The sequence below is a fragment of the Bipolaris victoriae genome, assembly GCF_000527765.1.
Source record: "Bipolaris victoriae FI3 unplaced genomic scaffold scaffold_70, whole genome shotgun sequence".
NCBI lineage: Eukaryota > Fungi > Ascomycota > Dothideomycetes > Pleosporales > Pleosporaceae > Bipolaris > Bipolaris victoriae.
Window position 1 is genome coordinate 47,099 of NW_014575322.1, and position 17,804 is coordinate 64,902.

The window sequence follows — 17,804 nt, forward strand, 5'->3', positions numbered from 1 at the left end:
GACCTGCTTCATTTCCTCTACTATCCAAGTCAACCGACCCATACATGTAGAAGCGGTTGTGTATAGTTTTGTCCGGCAGTACCCGGGATACTCCCAAGGGCGACATTGACAGCGAAATGCTTCTCCCCAACCGCCCTTCGCCATTGACCACGCCAACAACAGCAATGTAGCAAACAACTATCATAACGACAACATCGATTGTAATTCATTGTAACACAAGTCTAGAGGGGCTGATGTGCCAAAAACCAAGTCATCGGATTCAGCCAAGCGGCGGGGCTCATCACACAAGACGTTTATATAGGTGCTTGGATCTTTTCACCATACAGCTTCACTTTGGTTACAGACATCCTTGCTCTTGCATTGATTGCATTGAATGCTACACAAATATTTCTCCATTCACTTGGGCGGTACCATTCTATCGTTGTTCAGGAGCGCCCAAGTATACCATTACATAAATGTTCATCTTTTGGACTCCTGAACGCCAACACCAGATGCGCCGTATCATGCAGCGATGCTTATAAAAAACTTTAACTAGCAATCAGAGGCGTCTGTACCGACTTGAGCACATCTTGCTTCAACGCCTTCCTCTTTTCTTTGCTGATCGAGCTCTTCTTCTCAGACTTCTTGTTTTTCTTGGCCTCCCTCCTTGCTTGTTTCGCTGCAAACACTTCGTCGTCCAATAGCTCCTCTTCCCACTCGTCCCACTTTCGCTTGCGTTCGGCCGACTTTCCTTTAGCAGTGCCCTCTGTGATTGTGCCTTGGTATGGTCCGTCCCGAACCTGGCTGTCCTCCACCCACAGCTCTTCAGCAAGCCAGATGGGCAGTGCCTTTGTCGCTGGGCCCTTGACATGAAGACTACGGATGTTGCGCCAACCCTGACCGACGTGCTTGTTCACAACCTCGGATACGACCGCGGCGGTGTTCTCGGCAATTTGTTGTGGCGTCATGGAGAGGTTGGCGACCTTGATCGAGGTGTTCGCAGACGGGCTCATGCTCAGGTATGTCGAGTTGAGAGCGGATTCGATTTCCTTTGCTACACCCTGAGGTGTTCCCACCACATCCTTTGATTCCTTGTTATCCTTCTTTGCGCTCTTATCGATGTGTGCGCCAGCAGTCAGGCGGATGGGAATTGGGCGCTTCGACTTGCTCTTGTAGAAAACCTTGCCCAAGAACTCTGCGACAATCTTGATAACACGATCATCGACCAAGAATACATCATACTCTGCAAGCAGTGCACGCTTCTGTTCAAATGACTTGTATCGCTTCTTGAGCTTTTCGACGCCGAGCACACGTTGTACCTTTGCGCGGAGTGCGGCAGGAAAGGCATCGGATGCTACGAGATCCTTGTATGCTCTTTGCGGGTCTTTGGTGAAAATGCACACCCGGACATCGCTAGCGATGATAGGGTGAGGGAGCTTGCTGGGTACTGTCAGTTGTGCTCTATGCTGTACATGATATGCGACCATACATGGCGATAGGCTTCATGCTCTTCGTATTGGCAATCTGCTTTTTTGTCGAAAGACTGAGAAAGATGGGCTCATCAATCTCCTCGGCGTCATCCTCGTCTGCTGCCAAGCTCTTTGTTGGTGCTTTCTCCTGCTTCTCTTCCACATGCTTCTTCATGTGCGCAACGAGCGCTTTCGCCGCGCGCTCGACTTGCGCCGGGTCCAGCTGGTAGGGTGTGCCATTCGCGAGTTTGGTAGTGAGAGGCGCCTCGATCGCCTTCTCAGTCTTCTTGGTCACAGCTGTTGATTTCGCCATTGTGATGTTGTATGGTTGGTTGTGCTAGAAACTGTGCTGGAAATTTGGCTGAACTTTTTGCGAGAAGACTTGGCAGATGGTGTGCACAGACCATGAACCAGCAACTTTCTGCGCGCCCCAAACCAAAAAAACACGACAGGGTCGACCCTACATTTTGCCAAGAGTCGTAGCAGCGGGGCATCTACAGGGGCAGTCGATCCATACCTTTCCTTCTTCTGTGCACTATTAGTATTGGTCTTGATTTTTTTTGTTTATCCAGATATGTATGCGACATTGCATGCGGCGTACTGAACAGTATCCAAAGAAATCTAGTTCCGTCTTTGGTCATGGTTTCTTACATGCGGCAAAAGATCGGTCACGTGATATATACCGGCGTGCTTCACTACGGTAGCTTACTTGAATGTCATCCATAATGTCCGCTAACTCATCTGTTTTGAGTTGTAGAATCGGAACCATAGGTCCCCTTCAAGAAGCTCTGTGGCAAGGGCAATACCGGGTGTAACGAGGTTATGCATATTCAGCAAAGCACCATTATTCTATCTACACTCTTCTCAGGCTTGAGGGTTGGTCTTCCTGGGCCTCACTTCAGAGTGTCGTGACAGTTCAGTCTGTTACAAGGTTACCTTTAGTGAGGCTGATCTTGGGACTAGTCCTCGGTGATATCATCGGTTGTAACAAGATATTTGGCTGCAGATCCGATCAGATGGACATTGATGTGTGGAAACGATCAAATCTACAATTACAGAGATCATGCATTCTGAAAGATATCGCATTTACTAGCCCTATAGTTGGTGAATTGTTCATTCCCCAATCTCAACAGATTGCCTAGAGCCTGTTAGGTAGAGCTGGTGTCTCAACTATGTAAGCTTACTTCTGAGTATATTAGGTCGGGATCACATTGACCAGATATGTTTCAATATAAAATATCAGATTACTAGGATAAATGTAACCTCAGCTCCACCTCGACACATAACTAGCGCTACATCACAACCTCGAGATTACCTCTATATGTTCTATACATACAGTGGTCTGCCACATACGGCGGGACATGCGGGGGTACTTGTAGAAGTAATAAATGCTAGATTGGTCTGTTGTCTATACTACAAGCGTCTCCCAGCATTTTACCCTTCAATAGCTATTCAGCAGTGAGAAACTAATATATTAAGACTTGTGTATTCTGAGCTGACTGCAAAATAGTCCCGATACATGGAGTTGAGACCCCTGCATGCTCGGATGTATGTGTCAGACCGCAAGACATCTCCACCTGTCGGAAAATATCACGGTAGCAACTTTGGCCTAGTCACATTTATGTTTCTGGGAGATATAATTAGTGTGCGGGAACACGCATTGGTATTCGTTGCTAGCCACCTCTTCTATCACTTTCTTATCATACAACTCCAGAGATATAAGCAAAGGATACTAGGATAACAAACATGAAGCTCCATATTACCCTAGCGTTAGCACCGCTTTTCTGTACTTCTGTGACCGCCTGGTTACTGGTTACGTTGTTCTATCTTAACTAGTCCGTTGTATTCAATTAAATTTGTAACAGTCTTGTCTTAGTCCTCCAGGGACGTTCACGCTGTATGGGTTGTGTCGATTCAGCGACAGTGACTCATCAAAAGACTTTTATTGCCTTTCTGTAAGTAAAGTATCTGTGCTTACAGTTTGACAACGAACTAATTAGCTAGACCACTCCATGCAGAAAAGATGGAAATCAGTGCTCCTCTGATAAAGGCAACCGGGCTCGGTGTACTTAGGTCGTTTAGTAAAGCAACACTATTAATACATTAGAAGTCCTTTATATAGAGCCCCCTACTCAAGTACTATAGCTGTCAATAGTTGGAGAAGCAGTAGGACAAGCTGAAGACAATTGATTATTTTTGCGACACATGGAAGAAGGTTGTGTTGATCAAGGTAATGATAGATATGATGTACATTTCGTCAGTACTTCATACACATGACTGTGATATATCTCAAGAATATACTATGTAAATGATCTTCGTTTGCACTGCGACGCGTTAGAAAATCCGTTCAGGGTCCGTCGTTTGGAAGGCGTATGGAGTGACTGCATGGTGAGCTGTGGTAGTATACGCTTTGACCATTTCCGGCTGAAGCGGCCTCGGCTGGATGCAGACGTCATCCGACGCGTCTCAGGTGTCGCACGCCTCGCAACCACGGAACCACGATACTTCTCCTCTCACACATTTCGCAATGCTGCACTTACTCCCCATCTCCACCCTACTTCTGGTGGCGCGAACCTTAGCGCTACCTTCTGCGCATAGCGAATCTAAACCCTTGCCACTGCTTATATGGCACGGCCTAGGCGACAACTATGCTGCAGATGGTCTGCAAAGCGTCGGCGAACTCGCAAACGAGACAGTTCCAGGCACTTATGTTTATTACATCCGACTCGACGAAGATCCTGGAAGCGACCGGACTGCAACGTTTTTGGGCAATGTGACCGAGCAGATTGCTCAAGTTTGCGACGACATCTTGGAACATGAGGTCTTGTCGCAAGCGCCGGGCCTCAATGCAATGGGCTTCTCACAAGGTGGACAGTTTCTTCGCGGCTTAGTGGAAAGATGCGGAGATCGCATTAACATCAGGAATCTGGTTACCTTTGGAAGTCAGCACAACGGCATTGCAAAGTACCAGCTCTGCAAAGATGGAGATTGGTTATGCAAAGGATATATTGGATTGCTCAAGGCAAACACATGGGGTTCGTGGGTTCAAGGACATCTTGTCCCAGCACAGTATTTCAAAGCCACAAACGAAACTACCGGCGAGCCGACCGACGATTACCTCGAAGCGTCGAATTTCCTCGCGGACATCAACAACGAGCGCGTGCTGAAGAACCCAGCGTACGCAAAGAATCTTGCGGCACTGGACAACTTCGTCATGTATGTGTTCGAGGACGACACGACAGTCATACCCAAGGAGAGCGGCTGGTTTGCATATACAAACCTTACCAGCAACGAGGTAACAGAGCTGAGGGATCGTGACATCTACAAAGAGGACTGGATTGGATTGAAGAAGCTGGATCAGAAGGGTGGTCTGCATTTCAAGACCACCAAAGGCGGACATATGAACTTGGGCGACAAGGTTTTGAAGGATGTCTTCCAGACTTACTTCTCTCCCCAGGGCACGAAACAGGCTGGTTTGACCGGAAACGTACAGGATGTTATGGAGCTGTAGCATGTAAGTCTGTTTTGTCGCGGTACCAACAATTAGTTTGTCTGAGTAAAGGTGACTGAGCATATCGGTCTGACCTGATTAGCCCGTGAAGCGCAGGATCGCTGGGTTGTTTTTCATATGAATACGGGATTGGGACCAGTGGTCTCTTTGTTTTTTTCACAGACTGTACCTGATATATCGTGAGTTCAGTAAGGAAGGTTCCGACAGGCTTATAGGCATGAACGCTAAGACCATGAGCTCCCCGTACTTGTACCAGTCAATGTACTCTAAGCCCGAGGGGTACTGAACACTTGCTGTACCTATCTAATCCTGAGAAGCTGCACATCATGCATAAAAGGCAGCATCTCCTCCAATCGTTTGGCATCTCTGCGTGCGCCCCTCTCCCTGGACCGGGGTTTTACGGCAGACGTCATGCTTGGGTGGGTCGATGAGCATCAGCCCACAGCGACACTCTACGCCAGTGCTGTTCAAAAGGAGTTAGTCTTGGCCTTTCCATAGTTTAAATTCTCAGAGTTCCCCAGAGTTTTTGGTTCAAGTTTCGCCCGTCGCGGCTCCTCTCCACTCTCTCATCTTTCATCTTGTTGCTCACGCTGAGCTGTTTGCTTCCCGGACAACTTCAAAGGCTTTATCGATAAGCTCTACGTAATCCTAGCATCGTCACCACAGCTGAACTCAAAACACAAGGTTCAATATGTCCGTCTCAGCAGCATTGAAGAGTCGAGTTCGGAGGCCGAGTTATCTTAAGAAGCTTGCCAAAGCGGAAGATTTACTACACCACTTTCCCAATGGAGCATACATTGGTTGGAGTGGCTTCACAGGTGTGGGATACCCAAAGTAAGTGTGTTTATCTTTTTGTCCAGCTACACGAGCAGCCATACGGCGATGGCCTTGACCCCCTGAGAAACATCAGAAACTTGGGTATTGTGTTGGGAGTCTGTAAACACATACCCGTAGTTCCGAGGGGGAACGGAAGTTTGGCAAGTGACGAAAGCCGAGTTAACTCCGGCTCCACAATTCCACCTCTGCATGGGTCATGTCATGTTGGCTAGTCAGGACGACTCATGAGACCGGTTCTGTCTATGGTTGTTGTTGAAAAAATGTTATTTTGGATATATGCTTCGCTTCTGGCATTGCTCATTCCGTCGACTAACATGATTGCAGGAAAATCCCCACGGCGCTGGCGGACCATGTTGAGAAGAACAATCTTCAGGGCCAGATGAAGTACAACCTCTTCGTCGGTGCTTCGTCAGGCGCCGAAACAGAAAATCGATGGGCGCGACTCAACATGATTGAGCGCCGATCTCCGCATCAAGTGGGCAAGGAAATCGCCAAAGGAATTAACAATGGTAACATCAAGTTCTTCGACAAACATTTGAGTATGTTTCCCGTCGATCTGATGTACGGGTAAGTAATTGAACGCAAAACCACCTCAAGAATGGACAGTACTGATTGGACAAGCTTCTACACATTGAACAAGCCTCAGAACAAGCTGGACGTGACTATTGTCGAAGCGTCTGCAATTACTGAGGACGGTGGCATTATTCCTGGCGCCAGTGTAGGCGCTTCGCCCGAGCTTGTCCAAATGGCCGACAAGATTATCATTGAAGTCAACACTGCCGCTCCTTCGTTTGAGGGTCTACATGACATTACCATGACTGACCTCCCACCACGCCGCAAGCCTTACCTGATCATGTCTCCTGAAGACCGCATCGGCACACCTCACATCCCTGTGGACCCGGAAAAGGTGGTTGCCATTGTGGAGAGCGACTACCCAGATCAGACACAGCCCAACGCTGCCGAGGATGAAACCTCGAGGGCCATTGCTGCGAACCTGATTGAGTTTTTGAAGCATGAGGTCAGCCATGGCCGCCTGCCGGAGAATCTATTGCCTCTTCAGTCCGGCATTGGAAACATTGCCAACGCCGTTGTTGGTGGTCTTGCTGTAGGTTCTTTTTTCGCATGCTTTGCTTAATATCTCGTGGGCTAACTCGTGTAGTCTGGCGGTGCAAACTTCAAGAACCTCAAGGTATGGACTGAGGTTCTCCAAGACTCTTTCCTGGACCTTTTCGATTCTGGAAACCTCGACTTTGCAACGGCTACGTCAATTCGTTTCTCACCTGACGGTTTCGACCGCTTCTACAAGGGATGGGAGCAGTATGCGCCTAAGCTTTTGCTCCGCTCCCAGCAAGTATCCAACAGCCCTGAGATTATCCGACGTCTTGGTGTTATTGGTATGAACACGCCTGTAGAGGTGGATATTTACGCACACGCCAACTCTACCTGCGTTATGGGCAGCCGCATGCTCAACGGTCTTGGAGGCTCTGCAGATTTCCTGCGCTCTGCTAAGTACTCGATTATGCATACACCATCGACTCGCCCATCAAAGACGGACCCTACGGGTGTGTCTTGCATTGTGCCCATGTGCACTCACATTGACCAGACGGAGCATGACCTCGACGTTGTCGTAACTGAGCAAGGTCTTGCTGATGTGCGCGGACTGTCGCCCAGGGAGCGTGCCCGGGTTATTATTAAGAAGTGCGCCCACCCTGACTACGTTCCTATTTTGGAGGATTACTTCAACAAGGCGGAATTCGAGTGCCTGAGGAAGGGATGGGGCCATGAGCCTCACCTGCTGTGGAACAGCTTCGATATGCATAGGCATTTGAACGAGCATGGTACCATGAAGCTGCCCAAGTGGGACTACTACAACCGCAGCTCGTAGGAGTTTGTTATGAGTCAGGAGCGGAGTAGGCAATGGTTATTGATGTTGCGCCTGAATTAATGATTTTCTTCGTCCTTTCTCGCTTGTATTCTTTTGTTGAATCCACCATGCCGTGTCATTTAATTTGCACGATTTTTTGTTGACTGTAAGGGAATGTTTTGTTATCCGATGTGATTTTAGGTGGTGTGTATTTTTCTGTCCTATGGGCGTGTCCGGCTTGCAGTCCAGCCGAGGGAATTGGACGCGTACCAAGCAAGCGGAGTAATTAATACGGCGCTTTTGGATCGCGATCACAGAGCCGACACGCGCTATCGAAAGCTTACGTTATAGGGCAGTGGCAAGTGACTTGCACCCTACCCTACGTATCTAGTATGAATGGAATGCGAGTATGTAGTAATGACGGAAAAGCAAACCTGCAGCCACAAACACGACAGGATCCGTCTGCACACATGCATGTCACGCTTACCCCGAAAACTCTGCTAAGACCAGCCGTTCGGCAGCGTTGGGCGCATGCGCTTTTACCGCCTATTAATACGTGCTTTGCCCATTAGTGCAGACTGTGGCAATGCGCTATTCCCAAAATGCTTCCCACGCGTGCGTTCGAAAGCCTCTCGCGCCGCTTCGCAAAGTCGACGGCCTACGACAAAGTCGCCAGTTTTGCCCTCACGCTCTGTACAGAACGCGCCTTGAAGCCTCGCAAACCCCCCGGCCTTGTTTCTCGACTGATTCTGTGTCGGCGACCATCATCGGTGCGCCTTCCCAACGGGCTGCGAGTCCACTAATTATCTGGCTTGCCATCGCGTTCTACCGCGTAAAGCACGCTCACGTCTCCCACCACCACCTCCACCACCACTCCCTCTCCACCACCCGCTCCCACTGCCACGCCTTGGTACCCTCGACCTTGCACCGGATAACCCTTCTTATCCAGCCATTGCATTTTTGACTCCATTCCCATCGCTTGTTTCCAATCACTAGCTGCCACTCGTACTATTCCTGCTCCTACTGTTTCTCCTACCCCGCTGTCCGCCCATGATGCCTCATCGTAAGTCTTGACATCCCCCAAGCCGACCTGCCCGTTACCGTGGTTCTCACATGTCCATTGCGCCACTAGAGGCCCCCGATTCTGCCCCTACACCATCCATTGCTAGTCCGCACCAGTCAGACATGCGGGCCTCGCAAGAAACAGTCCACTCGGCCCAGTCCAGCACCTTTTCCGCTCCCGCCCTGGCTTCCTCCTCGAGCACCCTCTCAACTTCCACGACTACAGAGACCGAGAGTACCGCCCCTTCGTCGGCCAATGCTGAGAGCCACCACTCCAAACCTGCCGACACACCAGCCCCAATGCTAAAACACCCACCCCAATCTCCTCGTGGCGACGCGTGGGCCGCACCGCGCGTCGATACCGCCGCTGCTAAAGAGTCGCGCGCTGGTGACAAGGCACCCAGTCCAAAACCACTAGGCTCCCCAGCTACCCAGGGCTCCAAGAGAAGTGCAGACGGCTCTGTCAAGGCTGCTGGTGTGGCCCTCGCGACACCTTCTACCTCCAGACCCATGGCTGCCCACAAGAGAAACAAGAGCATGGATACACACTCGGGCACTCGCATTGGAGAGGTGCGCCTTCTCGCATCAAGCTCGTGTTACTGAATGCTGACGCGAATGCAGCTATCTGCCCAGCTCAAGACGCGTCTTTCGTACGCCATGGTCAAGGTCCAGAACGGCTGGGAAAAACAGTCGCTCGAAGAATTGGAAGAAAGCCAATCGCAGCGCGGATCGCCCAACTCTGCTCCTGGCAGAAGTGATTTCTTAGCTTTCGACTCGCCTGCTGATAGTGAACGACGACGGAGACCGAGCGGTGTCTCGGATATTTCTGATCCGATGATCATGTCACCGGTCTCTGATCCCACGCGATCATATGTGGGAACACCAGGCCGTCAGTCTTCTTGCCCTTTGACCAAAGCATTCCTAACACTCTTTAGCGTACTGGACACCAGCTACCCGTCCTGCAATGCATGCTGCCGCAAACCTCATCTCCATTACTGGTGCCAACCACGGTCACGGGCCTAGCCATGGTCATGGCCTTGCTCCGGCTCCCACATTCCAGAACTCACGAAGACGCCGGTCTACAGTCTCACATATTCCCCCTCCTCTTCTAGCAACAGGCCAAAGGAAATACTACAGTGACTTGAGTGGGGACATACGATCGCCAGCAACTCCCCGAGCAGGAATCCTTCGTATGCCTAGTCAACAAGCAGAAAAGGACGCGGTCGACACATTGCTCTTCATGAGCAGTCCGAACAATTCGCAGCGCTTTCCCGTGGGGACTCTAGAGCCGAGTCCACTCAGGACTGAAGCTCCCCAAAGACGAGTCATGTTCGAAGCCTATCCTCCGCAGGATAAGCACGTCGTATATCATCATTCTTCTATGCCCGCACCTCCACACCATCACCAGCACGGACCCTATCCAGCCCATCCAGCACGATAGAGCTGGCAACCATGTCTGCGCCCTGCAGTGGTTCTTTTTTATTTTTTATTTTTTTTCCAGCACTCTTGTTCCGACTCATGATGGCATTGCATTGCATGGAAAATGGCGTCGCGATTGCTATTGTTGCGCATGCTTTCTTTGTTCTGAACTGATTGATGTACATCACTTGACTGTCTATGCATAACATACATATGGGAGCGTGCATCTTTTGCTTGTCATCAAGATCCTGGGACGGCCTTGGCGGGGAAGTGTATTGATTTACTTTTTTCCATGTTCGCTTGTGTATTTTACTTTTCCTGTCATGGCGGCTTTTGCTTTTATGGTTGTTCATACTGGGCTTAAGCTTGGGCCTGGGCCTTTTTTTGGTTGCATACAAAAAAGTCTTATTTTAAAGCATTATGACAATGTAACGATTGTATGAACACAGGCATCAAACCATACAAGGGCTTTTTAATCATGATCACGACGAAGAAGAAGAAGGATATGATTGTAAGGCAGCAGTAGAATTCGCAAATGTCATTATTCGCAACTCGTAATCGAGAGCGTTACTACTGCATCCAAAAAATACCAACGCAAGACGTACCTTATGTATTCCCATATGCCCCCAAAATCGGACATGAAAAAACCCCGAAACTCGTAGAGCTCAGCTAAGCAAGCCCCCCGTATCATCCATACATACCTAACATGATATTCATCCCAACATCGGCGTTATTTATACAGACTGTAGATGGAAAAACAAAACCTCCATATTTTCGTTCAGTGAAAACTCCCAGAAACGCCCGACTCAGGTTTGTTCAATAAGCCTGAGCAACACCGCTTACCTTGCGCTGCACAATTCCACTCCCGCCCCAATGCCCACCGCGGCCTTCTTCTGCAATCTTACCGCTGACATCGCGCCTGCGCCCAGGCACACCCAGATCGGCGTCGTCAAAGGCAAAAGCACCCGTGTAGTCAACTCCACTCCTGCTAATCACACGCGGTGACTGGCCTTTAACCGGTGTCGAGTTGGCCTCGCCTGTACGCTTGATCGACGTGTAGCTCTTCTTGTGCAGGGAAAACGGCGCATTGGGGGCGAGTCCGTTGCCTTTACCTTGGCCGTTCTGGGGAGCAGGCGCGTTGACGGCGTATTGCTTGGTGGCGCTAGGGAAGTGGTTGGGTTGGCGGCGGAAGGAGGAATCTTTAGTTGGGAATGAGGAATTGGAGTGAGGCGAGTTGGCGCTGCGGACACCGGCAGTGGCGTCTTGTAGGTTGCCGTAGCGGCGCGATTTGGGTGTTGTAGCGCGCGATTGGGGGCGGTCGAGGTGTTCTTCTGTACGCATGCTGTGGCGGGCGTTGTCGTTGGATTGGAGGTATGCAGGTGGAGGTGTGCTTCCTTGGTGGTCTGACACGTCGGCTGGAGGAGGTGACGGTGGGTTCATGCGCAGAGGCTGTGGCATCATTGGTTCTCGGGCGTCGGCGTCGGCGTCGTCTTCGTGATCAGAAAGTACTTCGTATGCAGTCACAGTGCTGTAGCCCTTGTTGGCGTTTGCGGAGGCAAAAATGGACTGCTTGAGTGCTTGGGGTGCGTGGCCATCGTGGTCATTATCATCTTCTTCAGCTGAGACGAACCAGTTGTCTGCCTTGAGGCTTTGCTGTGAGTTCCGCTGCAGAGATAGGTCACCAGTTGCTTCTTGCTGTTCGTTGTTTCCACTTGAACGAGGCGTGTGGAACTCGTTCTTGCTTGGGCTAGTAACATTAGAGCCGGGACGCGAGTGTCGTTTGATATTGCCTTTGCCAGAGAGCATCGATTTGCGTTGCGCTAGAGTCTGATTGTCTTCCTCGTCGTTAAGAAGGTCATCGCGATGGTTAAGGTTCTTCCGGGATTGGTATGCAGTAGGGGGCTGTGAGTACATGGAGAAACGTTCTCTAGACTGACGAGCTGACGCAGGCGTATGCGGCGAGTATACTGTCTCGGACTTTGCGCGAGTGTGCATAAATGCAACCTGGTTCTTGGTAGGGCTGGGAATGTCTGAATAGATGTATGACTCGGCTTTTGAGGTCCGGCCACTATACAGTGTGGTCTGGTCGCTGAGATGCTTCTCTTGCTTTGCGGTAAGAGGCTCCATAGCCGAAATGGACGAGTTCTTATGCTTGTGCTTGGCCTTTCTGCGTGACGTGAGATTGTCCTCGAGCGGGTTCATGTCCGGTGGTAGTTTGGAAATCTTGCGGAATACAAGAGCCATGTACATGTCCAAGAAGGTGGAAACCAGATGCAAAGCACCGACCGAAATGGCGGTGACCCATGTCGTAAAAAGTACTTTTTCGGTCTCCTCGTTGGTAGGGAACATTGTGACCCAGCGACCCTTCTCTCCAACCTTCATGTCGTAGTTCCGTCGAGCCATCAAGACGGTGAAGACGTAGAAGGGAATGAAACCAGCATCTGTGACAAGCGCAAAGAAGTGGTAGCTGGCAGAGCTTCCTGCTGGCCTGTTCTTGGGATTACGGATCAAGTGGTACACAGCATACAATGAAATGATAAGATCCACACCGGGCTGCACCTGTTAGCGGAATCTCTGTGAAGTGTGACTAAACACTTACTGGTATCCTCATAATGTAGCCTTCGGTATCCTGTACACCGCGGATGAAGATGCCGCACAGCAATACACCGACTGCGCCCAAGAGCGTGATGATCCTCAAGCCGAACTGGGTCCATCGCGCAATGTCGATGAAGAGCTTTGTCTTGGCAGTCATAGGTTTCGCTTTTGTATTTCCATAGGGAAGAACCAGAAAGCTGTCGGGGTGCTTGTTGAAATCAATCAACGGCCCTGTTGGCTTCTTCTTGGGAGGCGAAGGCGGCATGCGACTAGCCCTGGTGATGGCCTTTGGGTCAAAGATGGGCTGGGAGGGATCTATGTCGGCCATGGATTGCGGTTGGTTTGCATATCCATATCCATATGCGTAGGGCTGCCAGCGGCCCGCCATTGTTGGGAGAAGGAGCGGAGACAGGGCTTCAGCACACGACCGTCAGAGCAGAGGGTGCGAAGTGACCTCTCACCAATTGAACAGAAATGCGGATGGCGGCTAAGAGACAAGGGCCCGCGTGAGAATGGCCATGTACGTGGCATATGTACCTAAGTAAGTACATGTGTAAATACGGGCGTTGCCATGGCAACAATCAATAGTCGGCATGACGTGAAGAAGCACGGTTGGGACGGCTCACGCATTGACTAGCGACGGCGGCAAGAAGCTGTAACCTGGATCTTCAGCCGGGAACGTGTGGGGTTTGCATGCGGATAGCCGGGCTGGTGGGTGCATATGTTGGTACGTTGTTGCGGATGTTTGGATGGGTGTGCATGGTTCCCATCTGATGTTCTGTTGGATGAGGCTACAGTAGGGTGCATATGATTGCACGTATGTGATTCGTAGGCTTAGTCATCCACATATGTCTTGGGACAGGCATTGATTGACGCTACCCACCGCAAGGACCTTCACACCATGTTCCTTTCACGACACTTGGGAACGCCTCGTGTCTGCGCTAGCTGTACACGACGAATAACAAATACACCGCCGCAATTGACCCACCTCCCTGCCACACGCCCACATGTCACCCGCAGTAGTGCTGCTCCGTTACAGCTGTCGGTAGCGCGCCAGCCTTCTTTTGCCCATGCCCTACGCTTTTCTCTCCGCCATGAGTACAGCACGGTATCAAGCACGCGAGGTCGCCTCCGCCTTGCCATTGTCGGCTCAGGTCCCGCAGGCTTCTACACTGCCTATCGTCTCATGAACAAGAACCAAGATGCCGTCATCGACATGTACGAGCAGCTCCCCGTCCCTTATGGACTCGTCCGATATGGTGTTGCGCCCGATCACCCAGAGGTCAAGAACTGTCAAGACACCTTTGAAGAGGTTGCCCGCTCACCGCGATTCAACTACATTGGCAATGTCAAGGTTGGCTATGATGTGCAGCTAGCAGACATGAAGCCCCATTACGATGCTATCCTATTCTCGTATGGCGCAACCGAGGATAGACAGCTGGGCATCCCCGGAGAGCATCTGCCAGGCGTCTACTCTGCTAGATCCTTCGTTGGCTGGTACAATGGTCTACCGCAATTCCAACACCTGGAGCCAAACCTTGATGCTGGTGAGCAGGCCGTCGTCATCGGCCAAGGAAATGTTGCACTAGATGTCGCGCGTATTTTGTTGAGTCCCGTAGACGCGCTACGTAATACAGACATTGCCGATCAGGCCATACAGGCGCTGTCTGAGAGCAAGGTCCGGTCTGTGCGCGTCGTTGGTAGACGTGGTCCCATACAGGTACGTTGTGGCAGCGGTGCTGGCAACACACATCTGACACTTAATCAAGGCTGCCTTCACCGTCAAAGAAGCCCGTGAGCTCATGCAAATACCATCCGTTGCCTTTGAACCTATCGACCGCTCCCTGTATCCCGCCGACATCAAGAAGCTCCCACGCGTCCAGAAACGCATTGCCGAAGTACTTCTCAAGGGCTCGGCAACTCCTGCACAGCAGGCTACACGGTCATGGGCGCTCGACTTTATGCAGGCCCCCAAGGCCATGCATGAGGTTGACGGTCATCTCTCCTCGATAACCTTCACAAAGCAACAATTTGTACCAGATGGTGATCCTTTTGATCAGAGGACTCGCGTTGTGCCTACCAAGGATGAGACAAAAATTGAAGCATCTTTGGCTTTTAGATCTGTAGGCTACAAGTCGGCTGCCATTCCTGGACTCTCAGATATTGGTGTGCCTTTTGATGACAAGCTGGGCATCATCCCGAACGACATGCATGGGCGTGTCATTACCCCTTCGGCTGGTCCAGGAAACTTGACAGCCGGCCATGTTTCTGGCCTGTACTGCGCAGGGTGGGTTAAACGCGGGCCAACTGGAGTAATAGCGAGCACCATGCAGGACGCTTTCTCTTCTGCAGATATCATTGCTCAGGACTGGGAGGCTGGCGTGCCCTTCTTAAATGACACAAATGGTGAAAATAAAGGCACCAGATTGGGATGGGAGGCTTTGAGGGAGGCGGTAGAGAGCAAAGGGGCCAGACCGCTCAGTTGGACGGACTGGAAAAAGATTGATGACGCCGAACGAGAGAATGGTAAAGCAAAGGGAAAGCAAAGAGAAAAGTTTCAAAGTGTAGAAGAAATGCTCAGTGTCTTAGATGCATAGATTTAGAATGGCGGAATGTACGATCACTTTACTTCCACGATTGTCTGCCCCAGAAGCTTGGTCAAAATGCGATGTGCCCACCAGAATACACAAGCAACTCTCCGTCCTTCCGATTTCTTGTATCTTTGACACCCTGTTTCAGTGTATAAAGATTACTATCTTTTTCTGCTAGCGGTTACCCTTTAAAGAAACAGTACGGCTATACCGAACAAGACTTAAAGAAATGGCTATCTCCCGTTAACTAATAATTGCTAATGTTTTGCATGTTTTGACGACAAATTCGTACTAGTAACGGAATTCTTATACATTGGATGTGGCAGATACTTAAGGTTTAATGCCGCTGGCTAGTCATGTGCTAAACGAGCTGCTCACTGAGCGACTTAGCCAGTCCTCTTCTTGTTGCTTCGCACCCTCGTCCTGCTTTGCACTCGAATGTCAAACTTGGCAGTTACTATTGGACTAGCGCTGATCCGGCGAATATCATGTGGAGAGTTGAAGCATGTGAATATGAGAGTTTCCCGTTCTTACGCGTGACGGTATCCTGATTGAGTATCCGGTCTCTACGTACGTATTGGTTGGATGAGCGCCGCCAAGGTCCCGACCCTTCGAACAGTCTCTCATCGGGAATATACTTTCATGGCCTTTTAGAGAGTTCCATTTCTTAGCTAGCACGTTATTGCAAATGATACTCAACTACGGAATTGTTGACACAGTTCGCTTTACTGCAGCATACTACTAGGGAAATATTGATGCATCGCAAATTATGCACCTGGCAACAAAAGAAATTTTGTTTGTACTAATGCTGCTAAGATATCAGCCGTGATATAGTGCCCGACAGCCAGGTGATAAGGCTTTGCAATAGTGAACTTCTGCTTTTGTGGTCGGCTTCTGGGAATCATCTTGAGTGACTTTTGATGTCTTTAAAAACTTTTTGTGCAGGCCTTCGGCTGCCAAATAGCGAGAACCGCCTGACAAGCAAAGGTAATTGTCTGGATTAATACAATTATTGTTTCCGAGCTGGAGGATGTATCAAGATAAATTGTCTGGTTGTGCGCTAGGTCTAGAAGAAGAGTAGGACTGAGGTACACTTCGAGAATCGCAGCAGGCCTTTGAAATTCGGTATGTCCATAGTGGGATATTGCAACCAATGTTAGTGCACTGCTTGTTGTCAAGATACGCGTACATAGAAAGAGAGCGGATAGCTTAAATCGCGTTGTTTGTCGCACTCTCATGAAGAACAGGGCGATCTAAAGGATGGGTTTGGCGGAGCATATAACCTACAATCGCAGTGAGCGATAAATGCCGTATGGGCTGGAAGGGTTGGTGATATCCGTGCTAGCACCAAGGAGATGCATACCCGTTTCGATACGTAAAGCCAGGATCGCCAGACTGCAATAATTGGCTGTAGGTAAAGTGATACTATTATTGGAAATGATAAAATTAAAAAGATGACTGAAGGAATGGTGGCGAAAAGGAGCAATTCGAGTTTCAACATGAACTCGAATGCGTTGCGACAGCCATCTACAATAGGACCAAATAGTTTGTCGCTGATGTAATCTGCGAAATCCATCGTGGTAACAATTAAGATGTTCACCTGTGTCTCTTATTCTCGTGGTTGCAGATATGATGTAGGGTTGGCTCTGGAGTTGACATGAGTTGACAACTATCCAAGGTTGATATCAGTGAGCCTCACACCTTGAGAAATTCCAAATTCTAGACTACGTCTCGTTGCAAGTCCGATCTCTTACGTGGATACATATCGGAGTATATCGAGGCTCGGATGCTCGGTGTGGTAGATATGAGTATCCGGCGGCTACATCCTTTGCTTGATTTGGTATCCGAGGTCACATGAAAGTCATCCTAGAATGAAATGTTGCCGACACACACATTTTTCATGAATGTGCATACACCATGTCGAGTCCTGCAGTCCTATGCATTCTTTCACTAGCGTCCGCCATAATTTTGTGCATACGAAATATGATGAACTTGAGAAGATGCTTTAGCTATGTGATGAACCTTGGTTCACTATGGAGTCTTTGGAGTGTTAAACTACAAAGTGAAACGTCCAAGCAGAGGTCAAGCCATCGAAACAAATTTGCCATAACGAACTTTTTACATGGACCGAGAAGTTGTATTGGTCAATCATTTGCCAAGACAGAACTTGTTAGCGTCTTTGGTCGGAGATTATGAATTCGTGTTGTCAAAAGAAAAACCTATAATCGGCAAGGAAATTAAAGTATCAAGCAGTGCTATGGTAAGACCAGAAAAGGGACTCCGGATGCCAATTCAAACGGTCAAGCCTAAAGTGGGAACTTCAAGCGAGAATTTTGCCTTGGCCAACCTGAACTTTACTCCACTCAATTCTCTTCTATTCAGGTAATTCAAAAAGCTCTAGCCACATGTCTTTGTCTTCTTTAGAGTGTCCCGATTATTGCTCAGCCATGAATAACCAAAGTTGCTATCACGATCCA

The 17,804-nt window shown here is 49.6% G+C and overlaps 7 protein-coding genes across 7 annotated transcripts; 5 read left to right on the top strand and 2 right to left on the bottom strand.

Annotated features, from left to right (window-relative positions):
- Positions 1-527: 527 nt before the first annotated feature.
- COCVIDRAFT_17865 (hypothetical protein) lies at positions 528-1,761 on the bottom strand (the record flags this gene model as incomplete). The annotated part of the gene is made up of 2 exons (XM_014698870.1): positions 528-1,419; positions 1,469-1,761. The coding sequence occupies 2 exons, from the start codon at positions 1,759-1,761 to the stop codon at positions 528-530; spliced, it is 1,185 nt and encodes a 394-aa protein (XP_014554356.1).
- A 1,433-nt stretch (positions 1,762-3,194) lies between these two features.
- COCVIDRAFT_105155 (hypothetical protein) lies at positions 3,195-3,521 on the top strand (the record flags this gene model as incomplete). Its single annotated transcript, XM_014698897.1, has 3 exons — positions 3,195-3,260; positions 3,314-3,403; positions 3,453-3,521. The coding sequence occupies 3 exons, from the start codon at positions 3,195-3,197 to the stop codon at positions 3,519-3,521; spliced, it is 225 nt and encodes a 74-aa protein (XP_014554383.1).
- A 454-nt stretch (positions 3,522-3,975) lies between these two features.
- Positions 3,976-4,959, top strand: COCVIDRAFT_39697 (hypothetical protein; the record flags this gene model as incomplete). Its single annotated transcript, XM_014698898.1, has 1 exon — positions 3,976-4,959. One exon carries the CDS (start codon positions 3,976-3,978, stop codon positions 4,957-4,959), a length of 984 nt encoding a protein of 327 aa, XP_014554384.1.
- Positions 4,960-5,650: 691 nt separating this feature from the next.
- Positions 5,651-7,681, top strand: COCVIDRAFT_17867 (hypothetical protein; the record flags this gene model as incomplete). Its single annotated transcript, XM_014698871.1, has 4 exons — positions 5,651-5,793; positions 6,121-6,363; positions 6,394-6,901; positions 6,956-7,681. The coding sequence occupies 4 exons, from the start codon at positions 5,651-5,653 to the stop codon at positions 7,679-7,681; spliced, it is 1,620 nt and encodes a 539-aa protein (XP_014554357.1).
- A 1,266-nt stretch (positions 7,682-8,947) lies between these two features.
- Positions 8,948-10,160, top strand: COCVIDRAFT_44268 (hypothetical protein; the record flags this gene model as incomplete). Its single annotated transcript, XM_014698899.1, has 3 exons — positions 8,948-9,292; positions 9,344-9,611; positions 9,658-10,160. Coding segments are annotated over 3 exons (1,116 nt in total), but the record flags the coding sequence as incomplete, so codon positions are not given.
- A 797-nt stretch (positions 10,161-10,957) lies between these two features.
- COCVIDRAFT_105010 (hypothetical protein) lies at positions 10,958-13,124 on the bottom strand (the record flags this gene model as incomplete). The annotated part of the gene is made up of 2 exons (XM_014698900.1): positions 10,958-12,694; positions 12,741-13,124. The coding sequence occupies 2 exons, from the start codon at positions 13,122-13,124 to the stop codon at positions 10,958-10,960; spliced, it is 2,121 nt and encodes a 706-aa protein (XP_014554386.1).
- A 798-nt stretch (positions 13,125-13,922) lies between these two features.
- Positions 13,923-15,333, top strand: COCVIDRAFT_105092 (hypothetical protein; the record flags this gene model as incomplete). The annotated part of the gene is made up of 2 exons (XM_014698901.1): positions 13,923-14,456; positions 14,506-15,333. 2 exons carry the CDS (start codon positions 13,923-13,925, stop codon positions 15,331-15,333), a joined length of 1,362 nt encoding a protein of 453 aa, XP_014554387.1.
- Between the last annotated feature and the right edge of the window lie 2,471 nt (positions 15,334-17,804).